Source organism: Dromaius novaehollandiae, chromosome Z (assembly GCF_036370855.1).
Source record: "Dromaius novaehollandiae isolate bDroNov1 chromosome Z, bDroNov1.hap1, whole genome shotgun sequence".
Taxonomy (NCBI): Eukaryota; Metazoa; Chordata; class Aves; order Casuariiformes; family Dromaiidae; genus Dromaius; species Dromaius novaehollandiae.
This window is the reverse complement of record NC_088132.1, coordinates 15,100,696-15,127,237: the sequence shown is the minus strand read 5'-3', so window position 1 is coordinate 15,127,237 and position 26,542 is coordinate 15,100,696. Positions and strand designations below refer to the sequence as shown.

The 26,542-nt window shown below is 44.3% G+C and overlaps 2 protein-coding genes across 2 annotated transcripts in view; one reads left to right on the top strand and one right to left on the bottom strand.

Moving 5' to 3' along the window:
• Nucleotides 1–3,535: 3,535 nt before the first annotated feature.
• The window catches only part of INIP (INTS3 and NABP interacting protein), a 39,935-nt gene continuing 16,928 nt past the window's right edge, over nucleotides 3,536–26,542 (bottom strand). Inside the window, exons 5-7 of the transcript XR_010386160.1 lie at nucleotides 24,016–24,233; nucleotides 12,686–12,805; nucleotides 3,536–12,211 (exon numbers count right to left, since the gene is read on the bottom strand). The gene's annotated coding sequence lies outside the window, so the exon portion shown is untranslated. The remainder of the gene's footprint in view (nucleotides 12,212–12,685; nucleotides 12,806–24,015; nucleotides 24,234–26,542) is intronic.
• Nucleotides 8,508–9,377, top strand: LOC135324936 (uncharacterized protein KIAA1958-like). The gene has a single exon (XM_064502048.1). It carries the CDS (start codon nucleotides 8,790–8,792, stop codon nucleotides 9,375–9,377), a length of 588 nt encoding a protein of 195 aa, XP_064358118.1. The 5' UTR covers nucleotides 8,508–8,789.

Sequence of the window (26,542 nt, the reverse complement as noted above, 5' to 3'; positions counted from 1 at the left end):
CATAGGGACTGGATGACATAGGAATTTCCTCAGGTGGATGAGGAATAGAGGAAAATAATTTTCATTATTTTTTCTGGAACTGGATTTACATCACCTGGCAAATTCTACTAAATTAATCCCCTTCTTGCTGCACAGTGGTAGCAGTAGGGCAACTGTGCTGTTCCTTTATCCAAGACTGAGGGAGCCCCTCTGAGTTGATGGTGTTTATGGGAAAAGTAGAGGCATAGTTTCAAAGGTCCTGCAGTGGTTTTAGTGACAAACAGAAAGAAAAAACAGAGGTTTCTGGATGAAGAGACAGAAAACTGGAGATGTGGACAGGTGATAGGAAGTGCCTAGATGGTCTTCTTTGTCTGCTGCACATGGAAAAAGTGCCTCCCCTGGGTCTAAGTGTGAGTATAATTGGTTAATGCAGATTCAGCTAAACAACATAGTGAAGTTCTGGTAACTCAGCTGCTTTTGGTTTCCCTTTGTACTCTGATTTAATCCAGATTTCCACATTAAGAACTGCTGTGCTTCCACAGTCTTTGGGATGGCTAGGTGTCCTCTCCTCCTCCTTTCATGCTTGAAAGGGTTACCATCCCAGGGAAGATCACAGACTTTGTGAGCAGCCCTGGGGCACTGGGGTCTTCGGTGCTCAGAAATGTGACTTGGGTAGACTGGAGTCATTCTCCAGGACAATCTCACAAAGATTATGGTGTCTCCTGGTTGCGGCTGAATGTACCTGAATGTTGTGCTCTAGACATTGCTTACAAAGGAATAACATCACTGCAACCAATGCAGAAGTTGTTCAGGGTTGTTATGGCATAATGCCTCTTCAGACATGCTTTGGAGATGTCAGATGTCACCCCATCAGCAGGGTGGGGTTTGAAACGAGCTGGTTGTTTACATTATAATATATGCCAAGTAGAACTTGGCAGCTACCCCGGCAAGAGGTGCAAGATTTCTCTTCAGAGTAACCCAGTGGTTTATTATGTCGTAACCGTCACGACTGATAGCATTGGTTAGCGCTCAATGAGAATATTTATGAGAAAAAGGATGGCTACATCTGGCCATTTGTATATGGACAATTTGCTCTAAGAACCAAATTCTTGTAAGTGCCTAAAAGAGAATATACCCTCAAGACTGGCAGTGCAGGACACATGCTTGCTGCTGCTTACTCTCCAAAAGCTGTATATACCTGGGAAGAGCTTGAAGGCAAAATCCTATGTATAACATGTTTATTCACTGCAGAACTCCTTGTGTGTACTTACAAGTTTTTAAATTATTCTCGTCCCCAAGCAAAATGGCAAATAGTACCTATGACGGTTGGGAAGAGAATAGGACAAGACGAAAACCATGTGGCAGCCGTACTGCTTCAAATATACCCCCTGGGCTGGGCAGACAGAAGCATTAGGTGCTGAGAAGAAAGGCTACTGCTAGCCATGAGGCAGTTAACTCCACAGCACAAGGTTCACCTGCATTTGGAAGGAGATTTCTGCATTTGGTCCTTGGTGGGGGGCCCTCAGAAATGTCTTGGGAGGCTCAGGGTGGCCAGATGCTGTTCTGGTGCATGGGGCTGCCTGAGAAACCTGTTTGCAGGTCAAGTGTCACCCATGCTATGAAACCGAAAGCTAAGCCCTACCCTCTGTAGCACCATCTGCTCCGACTGCAGCCTTTCACCTCTTCCACACTGCCTGAAGTCTTCCAGTATGCCGGGTGTGGAGCCCCTTCTGGAAAAGGGATTCATTACATGGTTGTAAAATGAGTGTCTCTGAGAGCCTCAAACTGCTCAGCAGAGCTCCTACTCCAGCGTGTACAGGTCATAAACAGGTCAGGCAGAGTCAGTGTCTTATCAGCCGCTGATGCCTGTGCGCAGTGGGCACCCTGACAGTCAGCACGGTAGTTTCTCGCAGCTCACCTTCTGAGAGCCAGGCTGTTGCGTCACGTAAAATCATTGCTATTTTTGAACACAAGTGTTACCTGCCTGGAGTTCGTGATACGTGTCAGTACCTTTGCATGAGCTGACAACAAAAATGAGCAAAGGCCACAGAAATACAAATTTGGGGGACTTAGGAGCATTCAGATATGACAGAGATCATTATCTTGTGTATTTATGGCAGGTGGTTGGTAGATTAGCATGTTTGCTTCCCTAGGGAGCGGATGAATACAGTCCCCTGGCTTTTCTGATCACTGAGACAGTGATTGCTGATTTGCAGAGTGAAAGGAAGAATGCAGAGATTTAAAGAGAAATCAGATTTGAGAACTCGCCCGTTCTGATGGTATCTCAATAACCTGTTTGGCAACCCCCTTTTATTCTCCTGCCAAACACACATACTACAACTGCTGACCCTAGGATGGAGCAGAGCATTAGGTGTCTAGACACTTGGAAAGTGCCTTTAAACATAAAAGCTCTGGCATGGGGCTCCCCACAAACCGTCAGATAATAGCATAGTTTTCTGGATAGTTGCAGGGTGTGTGCATGCTTTGGCAAGCAATAACATATATAAGTGTTTTTTTTTCCCATACAATAAATCATCTCAGTGATAGAAATTTGGAAAGAAGGTTCTGTGCCTGTACAGGTGGCCATTTCATGTGATTCTGCAAGTTTCTGTAAGGACTGTTAACGTTGCTGGAGTGCCATCAGGTGAAGCAAACACAAACATGACTTTTTCAAAGGAACTATCATTACTGAAGCATTCAAGTGATGTATTTTCGCATGCGTAGCCTACATTCTCTGAAAAGTGTTGTTGTTTGAAAATAAGCCTCCAGATAAGCTCCAGGAAGATGGAGGCAAAAGACCTATTGGGGTGGGACAACAGGACTCAGAGACACTCAGGTGCAAGAGATCGTCTAGGTTTGTCAGTCACACATGTCATATCTACAATGCTAACAAGTCAGAATTTTCTTGCTTTCACAGATAGCCTGTGAGTTACACACAAATATGCAGTCTCGTGGGACTTTAAATTCAGAACCTGAAAGTATCAATGTGATGGTAAACCAAAGTACCTGTCCTTTCAGCTGCAGTCTTTGTAAGGCCCTTCCGAAAATTAGATGTATATTCCTGGTCACCTAATGCTTTTCCAAATTCTGCCTGAGAGGTGCCAGTGAGAACCCCTGTCATGCTCCGTGAGGGTGTAGATTTTGCTAGTGTCTCCTGCCAGTTGCCTCCAGACCTCTTCCAAGTACTCCAGGAGGGGTTCAGGCAGAACATCATGCGGCAACATCAGGCAAAGAGCTCTGTGGTTTGGTCCACAGCCACTGAAGTCAGTAAAGAGTGCAGGATGGGAGTACGCTTAAACAGGGCGTGTGCACTGGTGCTCTTCTGAACCAAAGCCCCAGCCTCTACCAGAACTCCTTTGCTTTCTCCCAGATTGAATGGGATAAACTGTTTTCCCCTGGAAAGCAGGACAAAAGAAGGTAAATATTCAATACATTGATAAAAAAAATAGAAGTAAGGAAGCTCTATTTCCCTGCAGGACTGGAATATCATATAATTCTTGTTTCAGCATTCTGATGATAAAAAGCACCCTTACAGATAGTAGCTGATACACACCTGCCATTTTAATGTCATTGTTTTATTTTGTTTTGATTTTATTACACCAAGGCTCTTTTACTACAAATATCAGAGCTACACACTGATCAGAGAAGCCATTGCTTTCTGAACTGGCTACACTTTCCAGCCATAGTAACAACTCAAAGTGATTTTAATAGTTTCTTAAGAAGGGGCAAGGTGTCTGATGAGGAGAAAAATAGAAGTGTGATGTAGACTTTAATAGGCATCACCATGCACAAGATATGAAATGTCCTTTAATGACCGTCTGTTTAGTCTGTTCTCGTGCAGTGCTTTGTTCACTGTCTCAGTTCAGGACTGGAGCAACACTGATTACAAGCTGTTATTGTTATCACTGTCAAGTATCAGAGGTCAGCCCAAACCAGAAGCCCACAGTTTGAAAATCTGCAATTCGGAGAAATCAAGAACTACAACTTAACAGTACATGATAAACTGCGCCTTGGAAAGGCAGAAACAATCTAAGTGTGTCTTCTGTTGCAGTTGCATAAGCTGTCCTAGTGATACTGTGGTTCAGGCAACACAGGCTACAGTTTTCAAACCTAGGCCTGTCAGAAATTATGTACCTGTGAGACTAATTTCCGCAGGTGAACTTCAGTGACGTTAGTGCTCTTACATTTTCCAGGGGAATTTGTTTTGTATGACTAGGACCTTAATCACAGTGGGCTTGGTTTTCCAGGGAGTTCTTCGTGCTCTCAGAAACAGTCCATGGGCTGGCCAGCAGCGTGAGCCTATGATAGCTTTGCAGATGGTATCTTGGAAGCTGAGTAGCAGGCAACTTTGGGGGAAATATGGTAGGGGAGTGAGTACTGAGAGTAAATGGGCTTGGCAAATATCCAGATGGTTCAAGGTCATCAGACACAGGAAGAGAGGATTTACGGAGATTTGACCTAAGATTTCCTTATTGGTGGGAGGTGAACAGTGCCTGAATGACCATTGCAAGAGCACTGTAGCAAGGCCTGAGGGCACAAAGGTGTCTGAAGCTGCTGCGATGGCGGTGTGGACTGCTGGCTGGTCCTAAGTCTTGACTCAGATGTTGTCTATCCACACTCAGTGCAGGAATTGTCATCCTGTGGACCTGCGCTGGGCAGCGAGGGAACAGACCCAAGTGCACCCGGGGCGCTGCAGGGCAGTCCTGGCATCTCGGGGCAGCTCTGGGGGCTGCCAGGCTGTAACCTGAGCTTCATGAATGCAGGGTCACGGGAACTGGGAGACAGGCCAGCTGCAATGGCCTCTGCCACAGGGGTGAGAAGACCTCCCTCTGTGAATGCGGGGGGTGTGCAAGGCTAGCCGTTGTCTTTCCAATGAGTGGTGGCAATGACCCCTTCCAGAAGCATCTCCTCTTGATGAGGAGAATGCTAGTGGCTGAACAACTCATAATTTTTCTGAGTATCCTGGCCTTTCTTTAGCAGATTTGTCCACCTAGAAATTCAGCAGGAAGAGCCTGTGAAACCACTGACCAAAGGAACTTCCATCCTAGTTTATGCTCCATTAATTTCTTAGATAGCTGCATGTTCTGCAGCAAGATCCCCTGAGCTAAGAAGAGAACAAGGCAGCTGCTGGACACTACAAACAGCAGGCACCAAAAGAAAAGTATAGACTGAAGAGTGTCATTTGCCATGAACAGAGTTTGTAAACACAGCCCAGTTTAGAAGAAAATCCTTGCAGCCTACCTTTCAGTTCCAAATAAGCCCTTTTTCTGTCCACTAGGCAGCTGTTGTGTTTGGAAGGAAGGAAGAGTCCCCTCACACTGTGAGACCTCTGCTTGCTCTCAGTGCTTTCCATCCTAGAAGAGCAGTTTTCAGTGTTTTCCACTCTTCGGTGCCTTGGATGGGCTTGCATGGCAATGTGGGTTGTTTAGATGTGCCCTCTGCATAGCGTGCTTTTCCCAGCAATCTTTCTTGGACTCTTAAGGCTATGGGCTGTCAAGGGTCCACGGACCACATATTGAGCACCCTCATTCTAGGGCTGGCCAGATCCCAAAGGGTCAGACAGCAAGTTTATGTCATTAGCCATTGCATGAAGTATCCATTCAGCTTTCTTGTTTGTTTTGTTTGCAGTGGGTTCTTCACCTAGATTTATACAGTTCCTTTACCTTCTGTTTACTGTTTAAACATCAAAAGCTGCAACCATTGAAATTTCTTAAAAAATTACCTCTTCCCAATTTGCAGAATGTTTGCCATACCTTTAGGTCTGCAGAAACTCATCTGTGGCTGCAGAGTTGAAGGTTAGTGGGAGAAATCTGGCAGCTCCCTCCTCCTGAGTGCACACCTTTGCCTGCTGAGCTGAGCTGGCAGCCCTTGGTTCATCAGCTTGGTGCACAGATGTTCAGAGTACCCTGTCAGGGCTGACATTCCTTGGGCTGCTGAATCGATTGGCTTTGGGCCAGTAAAAAGTACATTTAAAGTATAGTGGATCTAATAAAATTATAGTGATACCATAAAAATGTATTACTCTTTCATAAGTGACATTAAGTGTCTGAACATCTACAAGAAGGTTCTTCATCAATCCTCTCCTTTCAGTTCCCACCTGTGAGGCTGATGTTCTCCTTTTAAGAAATGCACACCAAGCATCTCCACCTAGCTCATAACATTCATCAAAATGCACCTTGCTTTGGTCCACTGAAGCAATAGGGCCTGATTCTGTTGCGTTTTATAGAGATTAGAAAGCAGGTGTAAGTGGAAAAATCCTGCTTAGCACTGCATGTCCAGTTTGCACAAACTGATAGTGTGAAGCACATGCAGCACAGGATCAGGCTATATAGGAATAGCGTGAGTTTTTTTCACCTCCTCCTCAGTCAACTCCTAAGGGAAAAACTTTTGCCATTGCCACTGACCCACTGTTTTCTTCCTCAACAAAGTAAAACATCCTCTGTTACTCCTTCGCTATTACTAGCTGTGTATGCCAGTAAATTCTTAGCTCTGAGGCAAATTCAGGGCGGCTGCACATCAGACCCTTCTACCACAGCTGAGGTGGACAAACTTGTGGGCAATCTTCCTGGGGATCCTCTATTTCATCTTTCTTACAATCCTCACACTTTGTGAACAACTCCAGGTTGCTCTTAGCCAGATTTAATGTGTCACTAGGCCAAGGTATTTTTATGCGCTTTCTTTGTTTTCTAGCATACTCAACTAAGCTCAACAAGTTTCCTGTCTTTAATTTTGACGACGACCTCAAGTACCTGTGTATCAGTGCTGTGAGCCCCAACACCACCAAGGCTACCCTCTATGCTCTCAACGTGTGGAGATACTGGTGCATGACCAGAGGACTCAGGGATTACATGGACATCACTAAGGTCAGAAAACTTAGCAAAATACAGCTTGTTCAGAGGTTGAAACCAGCCCATCTTGTCAAATGAAGTTGTCATAAATTTTGGAGAAGCAGCATTGGAAAGAGATGGGATTTCAGCCTTCTTTAGGTTCTTGTGGTCTCGGGGACCTTCCAAGTTTCTCTCATAAAGCTATAATCTTTTCTAATTTACACCTTATTGCTTTTACGGGTGACCCAGTAGCTTGGAAACCCGAAGTGATACAAAAGATTTCTCGGTATGTAAAACATTTACCCAACTTTGTCCTCATGATGCCATGTGACTAGATTTCCTGTTGTTACCCAAACAACTCAGCATTTGTCTCTTGAAGACATGATTTCTGCTCTGAGACCTAGCCACTGCAATTCAAAGCATTTAAGGAGTTTACTTCCAAAATGAACTCCCAGCAAAATCAATCTACACATCAAAGTAAGAACTGTGTCTAAGACCCCCGTCCAGAAAAGTACAGAAAGCCCCACTCACATTTCTTAAACTAAGTTTCTTTGTTAGGTTGATCTAAGACATTTCTTCGCGTGAGGAGAATGAAGTGTGAGTGAGGGAGAGTGACCAACATAAAACTCCCGTATGACAAAGGAGAGCTTTCAGAGGAGAGAGCAGCACCCCAGATACTAGTATTCAGTATATACAGGTGAGGAGATGCAACACCTCCTCGAAGGGTATTGCAGATGTGCTTCGGTCATGCTAGACTAGTGGCAGACCACACAGCTGCGGCTCGTAGGCATCTTAGTGGTGCAGAGACAAAATATTGCTCCCTCAACCTATTAGGAGTGGTGGTTGAGCTTCAGGGAGGTGGCATGCTGTTTGGCTGCCAAATTGTCCCCAAGCCCTTGGCTGCCAAGGTCAGGGGCCCGCACTGCAAGTGCCTAGGTCTCCTACGCTGTGGGAAGACTGCAGGTACATAAATGTGCCGTCCTCTACGTTGTCTGCAATGCTTTTGTAGAGGGCTTTGTATGAACCTTGTGCCTGTAGGTCAACCCAGTCTGAATGCAATAGTGACATCTTATGGCCCAAAGAAGCACTGTGATCCCACAGGGAAAATGCTGGGGGGTTTCTCTCTCTCTCTTTCTCTCTCTCTCTCCCTCTTTCTCTCTCTTTTTTCATTTCTCCATGTTTCTTAATTCTCATATTCAAGGAATCAAAGGCAACATTGTCTCTCCTTGCCTCCTGTAACTCCAAGCACCTCATTATGATCAGCTTAATTCTTCACTTTAATTAAGAGATTATGAAGATTGTTAATACATGTCAGTGCAAAGTAGGACTGGAAAGTTTCCACAACTAGAACATTACTGGAAAAGCACAGAACCTGAGGTTCAAGTCATAGGTCAGACATTTGCATACAGTGACACCTCAGTGCTGAAACCATTCACTTCAAGAAGATCAAAAATTCAGCTGCTTTTTTTTCAGTCACTGCTGGTAGGAAAGAGGTGCCAGCCAGTGAAATGGGTCTGTTCAGCCAGGGCATCCTTACACCATGGGCTTTCATCTCATCTCATCTCTTTTGCTCAGCTAAACATGTAACTTCTTCCCAAGACTCTAAGGCTGCCCAAAACCAGATTTCTGGGGAAGCCTGGAAGCCCTCAGCAGGTTTCCCCAGAGAGAGCATGAAGAAACCTTAGAAGTGCATCTTCCACACCTGCAGTGTGTCTCCTTGCACACAAGCATGCTGACACATCTTTCACTTTCCTCTTGTTCCAGATCCCAGCTGTGAAGCTGAATGAACTCCTGGAGGATTTTTACATCACGGTGAAGAAAACAGACGGATCAGACTTCCTAGCCACGTCCCTCCACGCTATCCGCCGAGGCCTGGACCGCATCCTGAAGAACGCGGGTGTGGGTTTCTCCATCAGCAGCAGCGCCTTCAGCTCTTCCACCAAGAAGCTCAAGGAGAAGCTTAGGGTCCTGAGCAGGGCTGGGATGTCTGGTGCCCGCTCTCGCAACGTCGTCTACTTCTCCCTTTCTGACGAGGAAGAGATGTGGAGGACAGGATGCCTGGGTGACAGCAGCCCCGTAGCTCTGCTGTCCACAGTGGTAAAATACAACAGCCAGTACCTGAACATGCGAACGTTACAGGAGCACGCGGACTTGATGTTTGGTGACATTGAATTGCTCAAAGACTCCCAAAACAGGCCTTTTTTTGCCAGAACGGATAGTGTGAAGCGAGAAAACAGGGTGAGCGCAAATAAAGTGTGTTATGGCCAGATATACCACGAGCACTCGAAAGGACACAAGCTCTGCCCTTACTGCCTCCTCTACAAGTACATGTACGTACACCGGCCCCCAGGCCAGATGGAGGCCAAGTCTCCGTTCTACCTGACCGCCCGGAAGGAGGTTAGTGGCATGGGAAACGTGTGGTACGAGGAGCAGAGGATGGGGCTCCGTTCCCTCCGCGGCATCGTCCCCAAGCTGGCAAAGAAAGTGAAACTGGAGCACTGTGAGAATTTTACTTTTGTCTCTTTCACTCAGGCTTCCAGGAAGTTTGGCTCTCTTAACTCCTTCCAGTAGCAATGTCCTCCATCTGCTAACAGCAAACACGTCCAGCCTGCTGTACAGGAATGGCACTGAGCTGGAGGAGGATACTTCAGTAGCCCGAACTATAGAGACAAAGAGAAAAGCAAAAGCCTGCTAAGAATTTGCTTGGATCCTTATTGCAGAAGCTGTTACTGACAAAATGAAGAATACTACGATATTTCCAGATGTGTGTTAATATACATATTATTGAGATGGTATATTGCAGCAGACACAAGAATGCTATAGGAGTAAGGAAAGCAGATAAATACAGTGCCTTTTCACACAGCTTTTTCTCGAGGACTGGCCAAGAAAGTGATTTCCCAGTAGCTATAGTGTGTTGTGAAGAAGGTGAGCTGCTTTTAAACAGCAGCAGCAAAAAGTAGAAAGAAGGGCATTAAATACTCCCTGAGGAGGACCGCACATGCTGCTTTCCCATTTAGTGGATTAATAGAACCTCATTGCGAAGAGCTGGGGGCCAGTCCTGATGAAAGAGCAAGACCGTGGCAGCTTTCCACAGATAGCTGTGAGGCAGTGATGCCTCACTGCTGTCTCCTTCAACTTTTCCAAATTTGGGGTCAGCTTACTGAGCAAAGAACTGGCTGACAACTTTTTCCTGTAAGGAGGAAGTAACGTGTATCATGGATTTTTCTCCTTAGCAAGCGCATCTGGCAAAAAGGAAGCTCAGTTTCGAAGTCTGAGAACTCTTGAAGAAGAAGTGCCTACATTTTCTTTTTTAGCTACTGTACCAAGGTTATTTTCTTGTGAATCATTTTTTTGATGTTTTCTCCACTCATTTGGTATATTGTATATATAGATATTTTTCCAGTACCAATGTCATTTACACTGGATCTGTAGGTACTGCTAGAAACTATCACTGGATTTACCAAATAACAAATTAATCTTATTACAGCATCACCAAAGGACAGTATTTTCAGACAGTGCAGTGACATTTAACCCAAAAATTAGTATTTTTTGGGTGTCTGAGATTTGAAATATCTTAAAAGAGCGCTTAAATCAGACATAGAATGATCAATATTTTTTGAAAATCAAGGCACTTTAAGGTATCTCAGGTCTGAAATCTAAATGACGTAACTCTCAAAAATCACTAGTCAGTTGTAAAAGTAATTGCCTTCAGCTTTACAACTAAGACCTGGTCCAGTTTCTTTTGAAGGTGAGGGGAAAGCTCCTTTTGATTTCAGTGGAAGCTGTGACAATCATTTAAGCACAAGAAAAGAACACATGGAAGAGCTAAAACAGCTGGGGGACATGTGCAATCTGACACTGTGCAGTCTGCTGCTGCAAAATATGTGACTGTTTCTTCCCACAGGAGCGCAGGGCTGTGAAAAGGTTAAGGAACACAAAGACATATAGAGCTCACTGTAGAGTCACGGGTTTGCCAGGACTGTGCAATGCCTTGAAATCACAGCTCCTGTCTGATAGTTACATGATTACATAGTTACATGATTACAAAAATACAACAATTGCATTTAGATGTATTCTTTTGGAAGACAATTTCTCCCTTCCTCCTAATACTGAACATGTTTTTTTAAAATGTATTAGCTTGGTTTCTAGGATCTATCTGTTATCCATGAGTTCTAAAACATAGTTTTGCTCCTGTCTTTTGAATGTTTGAGCACAGCATTATTTTAAAGATATTCGTTCACTGGATCTTGAAGTAAAGAGTAGCATCAACTTTAGCAGAGGAAACATCCAATAAAAGCTGCTACCTACACCCCCCACAAGCTGTGAGCATTATTTCCCACCATCAGCGCTTTTGTTTATTAAGAGTCTGATCCTGGCAAATCTTAGCAGCCTTTACTGGAGGAGCTGCAGGACATTTAGCATGTCCAGGCAAGCTCATGTGATGGCGGTGGAGACAGGAGCTTCTGCTTCAATTTGATTTAAGTCAGGGAGGCACATGGGACAGAGTACAACATACTGTGGGTATTGCTTCCAGAAGAATGCTGTTCCTCATTATTTTCCCAGGTTTCACTGATGATGGGGCATTCCCTGACGAAAAATACCATACTGAGTCCTGCAGAGCAAATCAGCAGTTGAGACTGATGAAAAGCAGAAGCTGGGCTGAGACTGGGTTAATTTGTCTTCGAAAGAGACTGATGAAACTGTCTGAACACTAAGCCTGAGTACCTCAAGAAATTAGCCTCAGATTAGATCAGATCAGAGCAGAGCAGATAACTAATCAAGTGACCTGTTCTTTAGAGGTGCTGGCCTCCTGGAGCTCCTTTTGCAGTCACTATCACTGAGCAGTTCCCAGATTGGGACTTTTGATGGCCATTGGCAGTAAGCACAGTCACAGTGAGGTTTCCTAAGGCGTTCACAGCAGGCACCAAATGCCCAGTGGCTTTCCCGTAATCTCTGAAAGTGTTACCCTTGGAGTCCTGTGGTACTTGTAGTATTGAAGTTCTTGTCCTTAATTTCTTTGCTCAGCTTCAGGATGGCATTAGTCCCCTGTGGCTGCATTTGCTTGGTGGGTCAGGCATGCTCTGTGGTAGGCTCCAGGGTCCAGACACTGTGACAGCACAGGTTAGAGGATCTACTGGAGGGGACCTCAGCTTGCCCTGGAGAAACCTGGGCTTGTTGGAGGGTAAACACCCTGATCTCATCTTGATGCAGCATTGCAGTGTGGCCACTGCATGTCCAAGGCCCAGGATCACAGGCACCTGCCCTGTGAGGCGGACCTGGCGCTCCCTTATCTTTGCCCATTCAGCGGATAGGGCCGCCTGGGTACAAGCCTCCCTGAGGCCGTGAGTCTGTCACATGGCTGGATCCAGACCTCTTCAAAAGGAGCAAGATGTTCCAGGTAGTAGCTGGGAGAACAAAAAACGCATTAGAAGTTGTTGCTTTAAGGCATGGTGATAGGGACTAACACGGTTTCATTCAGTACCATTGCAAGATCTCCTCAACCCCAAACGGTGCCATGGCACTAAGAACCATGTCTGCAACTAAATGGCACCCCTCCAGTCTTGCCTATTCTGTCTTTAACAGTCAGTACATATCCTAGGAAAGTATTTAGCTTACATCCAATATCCCCAAAGGGAAGACAATTCCTTTTACAAATTCTGCAAGCAACTGAATATTCTATATGTGAAAATTGAGTAAATCCCCAGGAATGGAAGGTGTCATAAATCCTCCAACAGGCTTTGAGTTATCCTGTTCATTGTCCTTTCTTGTTCTCTTGCAGTGGCAATCAATACCTTAGAGCAAATGCTCACAGTGCATCTGGTACTACAAGTTTTTTTATAGAGACATAAAGTAAGTGAAATGAGAGAAAAAAATATTACCAAGTGCTTTTGGAAGAAGTTTGTCTTGATTTTGTCTCACAGCATGTCATTTTCCTTTGTCTGATGTCCTTGAGTTTGGCAATTTGATGTCTCTTTTCTCACTTGCAAGCAGTGTTTCTTCTGAAATAAAGGCAATATCACCTTTGCAAACTGTGAACTGTTATAAACTGAACTGTTATAAAAATGACTTGGATATGGGGAAGAACATTTGATATTTAGTTGTCAGTTTTTGTCAAAAGGAATCTTTGCTTATTAGCCAAACTTTATCTTCAGTAGTGATGTCCCTTTTCTTCTATTAGCTCTTTGAAACTATGATCCTGAAATCTATATTTTATCTAACAATATTTCTTTTAGCTCATTAGATGCTTTTGGCTCAGGATATCATTATCCATATTTCAGCTGTGGTTAATGTCCTTTACTGAGACCAGCTTCGTATTAGCAGGTGTTTTATCTGAAGGAGACAATTCCCCTCCTGAAGCAGGTCCTAATGGAAGGCAAAAAGACGAGACAAAAAGAGGTGTGACATAACTTGCCCAATGCCTCAAGGCTGGTCAGGGGCAGAGTAAGGCCATTATCTCAGCCCTGTCTGCCTGAGTGGCAACCCTCCTGTCTATGTTTGCTACTTAAAAAGGAACTTCACGGGGAGACCTGAGAGAGCCCATACTCAAAGATCATCTACCCAAACAATACCAGGATGTTACAAGATAGGCACTCACTATTTCCGCTATGAGCAAATTTTCTGGGGGAGCAAGTTGCCTGCATTTTTTGAAAGAGTCCACAACTGAGGTCAATGGAGCTTGGCTTGAGTGGGAGCCGCTGAGCAACTGATGCACGGTGATGCTGCCTGGCTGTCCCGTTATCCTGAGGGCTTGGCTCTGAGCCTCAAGGCTGAGCACAAAGGAGACTTTACAATACCTTTCTCAGGTCAGAGAGCATTAAACACGAACTTTGGCCTTGGCATCAATCATAGTGGTTTGAATGGGCTACCAAGAGCCCAAATGTCCCTCTGAGTAAAGACTGCTGGGACAAAGAAGCACTCCCTTTGCACCCATGGCACAGACCCATTTCTAGCCAAAGCAGGCAGTCTGTTCTGTGCCAGGACACCCCAAATTCCAGTTAGATGGGATTTTTAGCAGCACTGTGCTTCTGTAGTGTACTGGACAGTTAGGCCCAGAGCTTCATGCTTCCAGACATGTTTCTCACCTATATACTGGGCTGTGTTCTGCCTCAGATGAGAAGCTAGCTCCTGCAGACTTCCAGCCAAGCATACATTATTCAGATGGGTATTTCTTGTCCTTGCATCTAAAACAGTTTCCTTCAAAATGCTTCTTATATTGCAAAATCAGAGCAGTTAGCAAATCCTGATTTTATTAGATCTTGGGGTGGAGGGAGGGCTTAGGCTTGTTGCAGCATTACTCCTTATTCTGGGTTCTAAAGCAGATGAGGTCAAGGTTCATTCAGAGCTAGCTGTTAATTGCAGGCATTTATTTTGCATTTCCTCCCCACCCACCATTGATACATCGAAGGTATCTATGATGCAAGGCATAGTCTCACCCTGGCAGGCTACAGTATTATGCTCAATATTTCCAAAATACTGTCTAGCTGAGTGCTTCTTAGGTGACCAGGCTGAGAGGACTTTGGGGACCTGATTTTGAGGTCTTTCACGCTTTTCTGAAATGTATCAGGTTGAGTACTCATAATTGATAGATACTTTGGAAAAACCTTGGCACAATGAAGAATGGCTGCCTTTAGCACAAACAAAAGCGGATGTGTGTAAATCTCTCCTTATCAGGGTGGCACTGGGCACATCAGCACACTACAGCAGACAGACCTGATGTTTTAACATTCTTCATCCTGTCTTCAGGATGGATTATTAATACAATGTACTCCTACAAAACTCCTCAGTCTGAACGATGCAGTGGGAGCTGGACATTCTTGTTAAATGGAAAAGAGTGCTACCCAGAGTCAGTATGTGTGTTTGTATCTTCACATACTTTTCACTCTGAAGTATCTTCCTCATAGCCGAACGTACAAGAGAATGGAGTCAGCAGAGTATCTGGCATGATGTGTTTAATCCACTGGGTTTAACTTGAAATGAAGTGATGTTTTAGTTCTTCTCCAGGAAAATGTTTTCTCAAGCTAATGTAAGGAATACATTTAATTCAATTAAGTAAAGCTTTCCATTCTTTGGCAGACTTTCAATTATTCAGAGCATTGATTTCAGACCTTATCTGCTCAATATTATTTAGTAAGTGATTAAGCTTCCCTAAAAAGAGACTCCACATATAGGCAGTCCAGAGCCAGAGCTTGCAGAAATACACTTGCACACAGGCAGAGCTCTCATTTGTGGAAAAAAGCTTGCATTTGTATTCCACGTTTCCTACAGACTCATAAAGATGAATGAGAAGGGAGAATGAAAACAGTGTAAGATCACTTATGAAAACATCTCATGTGCTTTTTTCCTCCATTTGTTATCCCTTCACAAATCTGATGACCTGGGGGGGGGGGGGGGGCCTGAATTACAATAGGTGAATAATTCAGGTGATACGGCTGTTGTATTACCTGAACTATATATAATTATATAATTATATAAGCGTTTAGGGAAGCTTAATCACTTACTAAATAGTATTGAGCAGATCAGGTCTGAAATCATCAGGCAGTCATCAATACTGCTGGATTGGGGCTCTCTGACTGCCACTGTAGACTAGGAGCAATTGCAATTTTCATTGCAGATGGGTTATTCAGCACACATGGATTGAGAAGAAGTCACTGTTGTCAAAGATAGATGTCCATAGTGGATGTTGGCGCATCCCATGACCTAGACTGAGCACTCTCATGTAAGCAAAAGAAAAAACAATAAACTAGCCAGGTATGCAGTTCACCAAGGAAAAAGTAAGGAGATAGCTGAAAATCCCTACACTTGTATCTTCACAAGGGAGTCTAAAGCATAGGAAAATGTCACCTAGAACTCTGCTTGGATGGACAAGCAGGCCAGGGGACAGGGAAATACCTCCCAGCCTCAGCCAGCAACCCTAGTCCCAAATGTGGGAGGGTCTGCAGAGCCACAGTGAAATACTTTATCCTAATTATTGAACATTTTTCTGCTCTACAGGAAAACCTTTGTCTTGAACTGTGCATCTTCCTGATTAATTTGTCCTCTGATAGGAAAAAAAAAAGTTTTTCTTTTTGGTGCTAATGCTAGGGCAAGAGAAGGAGCTGGGCAGCTATGGAGGAAGGGGGAGATGAAAGATAATGAACAAAGAAATGGAGAGAGAAAACAGAGGGCACAAAGGAAAGGATTTGGATACAGAAATGGAGCAGAGAATCACACACCATTCCCACTGCACCAGCCAGACATCCCAGAAGTGGATGAGGGGTGGTCAGAGTGGCCCTTCCCAGAGATACAGTCTGAACAGGGATGGAAAAACGTCCTACTACTGCTGAGGAGGCCCCTGACTGATGGCTGAGGACCTTTATTTATCCCCAGGACAGCTGCCAATAAGCTTCTGAGTCCTTAATGTCCTGTCGAGAGGCTTCACAATTTACAAAATCTGACAGGGAACCACATCAGACATTGATCTCTGAGGAGCTGAATTAAACCATGCCCACAAAGCAAAGCTTGGAAGAACCTACCCCAGATATGCCAGCTCATTACCCAGATGTGCTGGTAGGTGAAGGATAGGCTGTTGTGCAAGATTTTATTTGAAAAAGCCCTGTAGAAAAACCTGTAGCGCTTTCTGTGCTTTTGGCTTCTTTCTGCCTTCTACTCCTGCATCTGTGGAAAGGGAGGCTGGCTGGAAGCAGTTTCACACAGTGTGGCTGGAGGTTTATTTATGGCTTTTGAATAAATCTGTTGCTTTTAAAAACCTGTTCCCAAGCTGTCAGTGTACTTTGGGAGCAGCTCAGAGTGAGGTGAATGTAAGCCCATGGGGCATGTTTCTGCAGTGACTGAAAGCTTAATCCTTAACCCAGCTCTATGCAGTTCCTTATTTTACTATATAAAACTCATCAAAGGCCTCCAGCATCTTGCTCAGATCCTCAAGCCTGCTGCTCTGTGTGGGGAGGACAGGACCTCACCTGATTTCCTCCAGTCTAGCTGTACTGCTGGAAGGTAACCTCTTACTATATGCTGGCTATTTAAAAAGTTATTAAACTGTGCCAGGTTATGATTACCTTTCAACGCAGTGCTTTTCCTGGGGACAGCTGCCTGTGCTTAATGTAGTTAAAGGAGAACATCTCTATTTCAAACACTTGCAGTTAGTACAAAACAAAGCAGTGATGCTTGAAATAATAGGTCTGAGAGGCAGGATCACTATTTACATGAAGAGAGGGTTCGTTGTGAAGTTGAGTGATGACATGCTAATTACTTTGCTGTTCACTCAAGCACAGCAGAGTGCATGGGAAAGGTGTCACCACAGGGACAATCTATTGTGTCTGGCATCATTCTGACACAACACCCACGCTGAGTCTGGAGCTGGGGTGAGAATTTGGAGGAACATGCCACTCCTTATTTTTCCCTTTCCTACTCTGCCACCTTGCTTTTTCAAGAAGGATAGGCCTAAACCTACAAACTCACATCCAGACATTGTAAGAATCAGAAACCCTTCAACCAGCTGTGAACTTCTGTGGTTTGGTTCTGGGACTGTCTATACACGGTGCTGATAAGCACTTCCAATAAGTAGTTGTTGTGTTAAGTTGTTCTGTGAAAGAAATCCAAATGGGGATGGATGGATCCAGGTTACAATCATCCACAGAAATTATGCAACTAACGTTAAACCTGGTAAAGAAATACGATGACCAGAAAAACTGTTGAGTAATGACAAATGGCAGATAATGGCAGAGAGAGCACATGAACAGCTATTGACTGGCTGTAGGCAAGTTTGACTAAAACTTAAAAGAGGAGACAAACAGCAGATGACAAACTTGTGTATTTGAGGCTGGCTTCTCCCTCTGCTTGTCAGAACCAAGGATTTACTGGAAAGAAATGGTCCAAGATGCAATTCAAGTGTTCATTCCCTAGACCTAAATTTATCCTTCTGCCACTGAGAGCAGCACTGAAAGCTATGCAAGAAAGTTGGTTGGACGAGGAGTGCAAGAAGCACATGGCTGTCAGGCGCATGAAGTCTCTGAGCCAGAGTCTTTGCTGCCTTAGTGTTTCCCACCCATCACAGGCCTGGGGGATAGTCGTTTCTGCTGCTGAGTGACCGCTTGGCCCTGAAGTGCTCCTGGGACTCCTAAGCGCCCAGCTAGGGCTGGCCCTGTGCCCGGAGCCACAGGCCCCTCTGTTACTGCCTGCTCCCTTGCACTTAATGTATCGTGGCCTGGGCTCCAACACGCTCTCCTCCCGCTGCAGTGTCTATTTGCCAAAAACATCTCTGGGCAAGTTGTTCAGGTCCCTTTTTTCCCACCTCTGACACATGGGGAAAGTGCTGCCTGCTTTTCCCCAGTCAGATTGACAAGCATTTGATTCATCTCCCATGGTCTTGTGGCTGGTATTTTTCCTTAATGAGACAGTGTCATTTTCATGGCCTGATATTGATTGCTTTCTGCTATACTCGTCTCCTTGCATCTGTGCAAGTCCCTGCTGACTCTGTGTCTCTCCCAACCAGTGCATGCACTCGTATTTTCAGAGGAAACATAACTGGCTGACAAGTGACACTACACTGCTGCTATTCTGTAATCTGATAGTGAAGTCCATGTGAAGGCCTGACTTTGGAGCTCCTTTCATCAGGTGCTTGATTATTTTATGACTGCCGCCAGCCTGCTACAGAGGTTAATGGTATCTGATGGTGATCTCTGTAAAGATACACATCACTGCAGACTGCTGCAAAACTAAATGGAGGCCAGTCTGATGCATGAGTATGTTGCCTGTTCCACAACAGAGGAAAACTTGCCTGGCTACTCATTGTCCTTTTTTTTTAATTATTACATTTGGTGATACAGCTGTTCTGAGGAAAGTCAAAAGATAGGACAAGCATATATTTTCTTCCTGATGACAATGAACAAGTTTCTGGAGGAGACTCACTCTTCCTGCACCAACAGCATTGGCTTTTGCAATTGATATGGCTTGTGCTTGTGATGTAAACTTGCTTTAATAGACTCCTGAATGCCACTTGCCATTTTAGAACTTTGTAAAAATCTCTGATTATAGCCAGATTATTTTTATGTTCCTTTCATGTGCTCTTTATAATATTTTTCTTTAATGCATCAAGAACCACCATCTCGGAGTCTTTAAGCCAGATCACAATTAGAAACAGGATTTCCTCTTGGTAGTGCTGGTAGTAGCTGTCTGGACAGCTGGAGTAACCTTCTGTGAGATCTCACTTTTGATATATGCTCTGGAAATTACAGTCCTTACTTACATGTTGTTTCAGTGCTCATGGGGGCTTTGGCTGCTGTTTTTCTTCTCTGAACCTTTTTAGTGCTGAAACAATGTGGTATTTCATGATTGCTCAGTGAAGAAGATGCTTGCAGGAGATCTGAATGTCCTCCATGCAGCTCCAATAGCTGCGTGTAACAAGCCTATGCTCTGCAGGGAAAACTTAGATATCAGAGACATCCTCCTCAAAGCCAGAGGTACAGGCCTGATCTTTGCTACCTCCTGTTATTTATATGCCTCTTGGTATCTGCAGGGGAACAGTGAGCCCATCACTTAGAGACTGGGGCAAAGCAATCCCAGAAAGCATGGGAATGACTTACAGCATAGCTGAGAGCGAACAAAAAGTTTGGATGACTCATTTTTGTGAGATGGCCTCTGTCAGCTCTCTAGCAGGACTATGACTTCTGCATGTTGGCTGTGAAGGACCAAGTAAGAATTGTGTGCCTCAGGCCACACTAGGTAATAACTCAGCAAACAAATGCATTTCTCACTTCTCCTCGCCCTTCTCTCCCCTGCTCTAGACTGGGACAAATGGTGACAGGGAAGTATGCCCCACACCATATTCAGTCCTGATCTTCCATGGCAAATCCTGGGCACTCTGTACACAAAGAAGAGAAATCTTCAGATCTGCATAGGTTTAAGTTTGTAAAGGTTTAAGAAGTCTTTTTGAATCATACGGGTACAGGCTGAGGAGCAATAAAGAGCTACACTATGGATGATTTTCACCTTAAGCCATTTTGCATTTCCACTGCAGTATGTGCACTCGTGTCTGTCTTCATGCTTCACGGGTACCAGAGAACAGAAATAGGGCTCTTGGTCTGTTTTTGGTGTGCTACAGAGCTCTGTAATTAGGTCTGAAGAAATTGCTGTACCCCACTATAGGACTTATCATCCCCTGGGACAGGTCCCAGCGCTCTGGATGGAACAGGTCCTACAACCCACACTGGGGATTTCGTGCCCCAGCACTTCACAAAGCTGCAGTGTGTGCACGAGATCTAGCACATACTACTCTTGCTGCTTATAAGTGAATGTTTGGCTCAGTGGGACTTTTCAGGAGTGTGTTAAAGACCAGAAGGACAGCAGGCATAAATGCTGTAAGCAATTAAAGTGTCTCTTGCCTTAGCATATAGGCCTTGAGTAGTTTGACTCTGTCTTGAGGAATCATCTCAGACCTTTCTTGGGCTAGTTAATGTACTGCTAAGCTTCTTTGGAAACTGATACCTCAAGCCAGATACATGGTGTCCAGAAACATCACTACAACTCTCAGGGCCAAAACCACTTCAGAGCAGCGTTTATATCTTACAAAAAAAAAAAAATCTTTGGAGGCATTTTTACTCTTACTCTTCCAGATGGAGTTGTGTGTCCTACTAAAACTCTCTCAGCTCTCTTGCAGTGAATTTCCCCATTCTACCTTTATATCTGGCATGTTTTTAAAAGCAGACATTGGTGCCTTAGGAAAGGATATTAAAAGACATTTGGGAAGAAAAGAAAATTTGAAAAAAGAATAATGTAAGCTGTCTGAGGTGGTTTGTGCCACTGTTCATATGTGCTCCAGGGCAGTTTGTGACCAAAGAGCAACGGCACTATAAGCTTTAAAGCTGTATGACAGACAGCAGAGCTGTGTGTATTAAATGTTAATATCACTACTGCAGTGTTGCAAATGTATGTTTATAGAGCACTGGATGTGTTCTGCTTTACAGTTAATCCAGAAGGCATGACTAAGCTCACCCTGCCACAGATATGAGAAAATTTATCAAATGTAAATACATGCACATGTTTCTACACTATGAGACGAGAGGGTCACACAGTGACAAAGATATATCGGAAAAAAAGGTTATTCCTTTTTGAGGTACCTTACCTCTGAGATCTGCTAGGCACAGAGAATAAGTACAATCCAGTGTGGCACCCTCAGCACATACCAAAGAGAAGGGGAGGGAGTTGACTGGGCCACCGGCACATGGAGGTTTGGGTTCTTGTCTGAACTCTGCCAGCACATACCTAGATGATCTCAGCAAAGCACTTCACCTTTCTGTGTCTCTTTTTACACTTCAGTTAAGTGAGGAAAACCACAGCTAATGAATGTCAAATTTCTCCCCAAAACCTGGACACAGAATGAAGCAAAAAGAGCAAAGATGTGCTCAGCATTTGAAAGAAACAGTATTGTTGCAAGGAATGCTCCCCTGCGTGATTAGAAATTCTCACCCTTCCCCTGCCAGGTTAGAACAAAGCAGAGCACAGTGGCTCATTTGTTCATCATCATCTGACTGCTAAGGAGAGTAACATATTTCAGTGCATCAACCTGCACCTGGAATCTCTAAGTCGCCAAAGGATGATCCATCCCTCGTCTGAGTTTTGAATTCTTTTCACTTCCAAATTCTCTACAGACTCTGAACACAAAAAAATTAAAGACACAATTCCCATCTCTTATGTGAAATACCAACCTTATGAGAGAGAGGACAGCTAGGTGGCAAATAATACGTTAAATGCCAGGCAGGTAAGGCCCAGCAATGAGTCACAGTGGTGGCTTTGTTCCTTGTGAAAATGGTCTCAGTATTGAAAACATGACATATTTATTGAGGACTTCAGGGTGCATTTTGTAATTCAATGTAATTATTATTTACAGTGATATTTCTGAAATCAGTGTGGCTGTCAGAGAGAAGGTTGTACAATTTACAGTATACTGCATGCATTAGGAAATCCCATAGGTATATTCTCTTCTCCTACTTGAAATCAGTACTGCAAGAAATAGCTTACAGGAAAGAAAAAACAGGTTAAAACAGAGGAGGGAGGATGAGGCTAGAGATTAGCTTCCCTTGCTAGAACTATCAAAAGTGAGAGAGAAAGAGATCTATAATGAAGTGTCTGCATGTACGCACAGTGCATACTGAATAGGACAGAACTGTCAGTGAACTCTCATCTGCTGGATATTTGTGTCCTGTGAACAAGGGAAAAGCCCTGTAGTAATTCAATTCAGGTGTGAATTACTGAGAGCTGTAACCCCCTCACGTCGTGTCAGCTTGGCATTACATCTGTCCTGACCATGCGTAAAAACATTCACTGGCACAGAAGAGCCATTTTTGCTCAACCTCCCCCATTGGAACCGACGCCGTTTGGACAGACAATGAATAGTCACTGACTTGGAGCAAGCCTGGTGTTGTGGCCTTGTGGGTCTGGCTCTTCCCTGGTTTGTGAAAGCCCCAGGCTCCAGGCCTTGTTCCAGTGACCATCTCGCCATTTATTCAAAGGGGAGGAGCTCCATCAGGGAAGACTGAGAGCAAGCTGCCTTCATGAGCACGACTCCAGGCTCTCTCCTGCAGCACACAAGTCAACTTTGGACCCTAGGCCTGGATGGAGTAGGGCAGAGGGACACAGGCAGCTTGTGGTGGGAGAATCTTTCCCTTGAGGGCTTGTTGTTGCCTTCTCAGGTTGTCTGAGAAGGACTAGCACGGAAAGAGAGTATTTCTGAAGTCCTAGGAGGTTCCTTGAGAAGGAAAAATATCCCTCACCCAGTTCCAAACTTCATTTGCCATTAAGATGGCATTTGTCCTTCCCTGCAGAGATCTGGAGTTCCTAGACTGCCTGGGGAACCACCAGGGACAGAAGGCTCTTCAGGGCTAAAATGATGAGGGTGCTCTCACACTGGCAGTGAAAGCCTATGTTCAGCAACAGCACTGACTGACTTCATGGTGCAGCTTTCTGACCATGCAGTCTCTTCACTCAGCTGAGTGATCTTGGCGTTGTGCTCTCATCTGCTGCACTGAAGTTACAGTGCTAAAAGCCCCATTTGGGGATCAAGACACAGTGCTCATAGGTTTTCTCTGAAATCATTCCTCAGAGTTTAAAAAGTAAATAAGATACAAACTGGCACAGGATTTATTACTATAAATGGGTTTAAATTTTTTGCAATAGCCCCAGCCCCCCTCAAATGAAACCAAAAATGGTAACACAGGTTAGACTAGCAGTATTTATCACTAACAGTAACTTCCTGTGCTTGGCAACCCATCTTATTTCAGGACTCCACTGAGCCAGGTGCTGTGCAAACATAAAGCTGAAAGATAATCTAGACAAAGAACATGATAATCAGGCTTGTCTGCAGACAGAGAAGACTAAGTGGTTCAGGATGTTAAACTGGCAAGTGATTAGGCCTGTATCTGCCCAAAAACTCTGTGTGTGTTTGTGTGTATGTGTGTGTATGTGTATATGTGTGTGTGTGCGTGTGAAAGACACTGGGATGCATCTGCAGGCTTAACTCAGAGGGTAACCCAGCCTTTGAAAAGCTCAAGGATCGAGAGAAGTAGGCTAATACCTAGAATGGAGTAGCTACAAGCCAAGCCAGCACAATGCATTTTCATTTGGATAGGACAGGAACCACCTGGTGCCTGCAGGGGCTGCCAAGGTGGCTGGTACAGCAGCACGCATGTCAGCCAAATGTACGCAGGCAATGCATAGTCATTTTGCTTTCCTTGGACTAACAAGTCATCTGCTAGGGCAGAGTCTGAAAACTTACTACTTGTAGAATACCTCTTCCTGACAAGCTGCAATGATGCATGGTTGCAAACATACAGTTCCCTGACTCCGGCCCCAGCTGCCAGACAGCTGCACACAGCTTTTGCTGGCACAAAAACACTGAGATGGCAGCTCTGACAGCTTTGGCTTGGGCTCACGTCACACCATACCAGCTTCCGCAAGTGCATATGCATGGGGGAGGCTCTCTGCATATGGATGGGAGAGGCTCTCATGCACCTCTACTTAGGCACGATATGATGGCTAAACCATGGGCAAGTTCATCTGGTCAGTGTAGGGAACAAGACAGAGCACTTGCCCTGGTTCCAAGAGCTTGGTGTAATACTGCTCTCCCTTTATAACCATCCTCCCTACCCCAAATTTCAAACATAAAAGGCCCAAACTCTGCGCTACTTGGTTGTCTTCACCATCTGAAAAACAAACAAACCATAAGACAGAGCAGCCCGTGAGAGCAAAGATAAACCGAAAGCCGAAGAGCTCTGTGTCTCTGAGGGCGAGGGGAAGAGGAGCCAGCTGCAGGTGTGGGATGCAGAGCAGTAGTCTCCAGATGGTGCCTCACAAATCACTGTCTGCTAATCCTGACCACAGGCTTTGTGGGTACTTGCAGGCACTGCAGCCCTTCTGCATTTTTCTGCATCTGTAAAACTGAAGATAACAACAGGAACTTGGTCTGCTTCATATAAGGATTCAAGTAATGCAACAAAAAAAGCCTCTGAAGACATAAAGGTATCCATTAATTGACATATACTTGTGACAATGAAACATTTTTGCACACTGGATGAAACCCTCTATCAGCCACTAATCCAAATATATAAATGGACACTACAACATAAGTAGATAGCGAAGAAGGCTTGCAAGCTTTTGATTTGTGCTTTAAAATAAGTATAATTCCTGGGACAAAAATAAGGTAAATTTTGAACAACTGATCTGTATACATTTAACCAGAATCTACAAAACCTGCATGCCAAAAGTAACATCTGCTGACACTAAAGCATCCAGATCACAGATCTCAAGGAGAACAGACTAAGTAACATGGAACCACCTTTCATAATTCAACACCTGAATGAACCTGGCAGAGCAGAATAACTGATGAGAGGAGGAGTCGTTTCCTGGCTGGATGTTGGGCATCATTTTTTAAAGATTCTCACCATACTAATCGTGTTTTCAACACTCAGTGACTGTAACTTGCTATACTCCTCTCTGAACAACCTGCATTGAAGAAAAGAGTGAAAAATCATTTCCCTGTGGAGGTATGGGAGGACGCCACTTGATTCTATCAAAAGTAAGAACCAGCTAACAAGGACAGAGTGCTGTATTTGATGTAAAAAGTCTGGGATAAGGTTTTTAATTCCAGCAAATGAAAAAATGGAAAAAACTCATTGGAGCAGGGTTTTAACCCAACAGCATATGACATCTGTTTAACCTAGTAGTCTTCAGAGAGCCTTTATTGGTAGTTACAGAAAGCTTGGTAAAGTGCATTTTAGCTCAAGAAGGGTTTCCTACAGCCTAGTGTTTCAGAACACAACTATCAGACCTTCCAGACACAAGGCTGTTACTAGCAGATGTCACAGGATTTTCCCTTTGCTTAAGTGAATTGTGCACCAGGCACGTAAAGCCCTGTGTAGAAAGAGTCTTTTAGATGAGTGCTGACAATCCTCCTCTTCCTCTCCACCTCCTCCTTCAGAGCTGTCTGGACACAAACCATCCAGCCCAGCCCTGCCCTCTCCTAGCTTTTCCTTTAGGATTCACATGCCTCTGCAGTTACTGCCCATTCCCAGGGACATGGGAAGTCGCTTCGGCTTCAGGGAAATGGCACAGTGCACTGACCCTGTCCTCTGAAAGAATTTGTGATTTGAAGCTGGTTTGACAGAAGGAATGATCAGAGCCATAGTCTTGGCCAGCTGGAATTTCCAGCTGCTTTCTCAGGCATTCTCCTAATTTTGAACATATAGTTAAACAGACACAGGGTGAAAGAACATCTCCTGGGTAAGACAGCTATTCTTAGCAATGCTTCTTTTCGGTGAACACACCAAACCCTGTTTTTACTATCACAATCCTTAAGGGGATATGTTGAGACAGTTACTGCCTCCTAAAAGAGTCTGTGGCCACATGTTCCACCTTCTAGGCATACTCCCTCCTTTCAGCCCTTGTGATCAGTGTCAGAAATACTGCAAATGCTATGATAAACCACATTTTATTGCACCAGTTCAAACTTCTCTGCTACCTGGTGGATGATTAATGCCTTCCTGTTCATTTCAAAGACACTGGGAAGAAGCCTGGCCTCTTATGGACTTTCTGTGAAGTTAGGATCAGACCACCATGCTCCGACCTCTCTCTCTGCTCTGCAGCAAGAGTATAAACGATCTCCAGCCTTTAAGGGACACAGCCAGGCTGACAGGCTTATCTAACACATCTGGTTGAGAGACAACTTCTCAGCATGAACAAAACTGTACCCAGACAAGTTCACAGGCATCACAAATTAGAGCTGGCTTGTCTAGTGCTGGCTGCACATGCAGGCAGAAGTAGGATATAGCTATTTCAACTGACAGAATACACATTAAAGCAAGTAGCAAGTTCCCAGCAAGCGATACCAGCTCAGGTGTAATCTCTTCCCACTCAGAGTTTTATGGGGTATTTCATGTCTTGATGTAAGGTGCAAATGATGTCAGGTACTATTGATCAGTTTCATACCAGCACTCCTAACAGATCAGGGGAATAAAAATTCTAAAAACTGGAGACTAAAGGCCTGCATAAACCACGTGAGGACTCTTTTCAGCAGGTCAGGCTGCTTGTGTTAAAGCTGAACATTTTCCTGATGATACAGTGGTGGTAAGAAGATGATTGACTTTGTTATCTGAATATGGAAAATAAGTATGTGCAGGGAAAACTTGTTTAGTGGAAGAGCATAGAGCTAAGAAGAAAGAAGCTTAAGCAGTATTTTTAGTGCTTCAGTT

Coding starts and splice junctions, on each gene's coding strand:
- LOC135324936 (XM_064502048.1), top strand. CDS start 8,790: ATGTCTGGTGCCCGCTCTCGCAACGTCGTCTACTTCTCCCTTTCTGAC.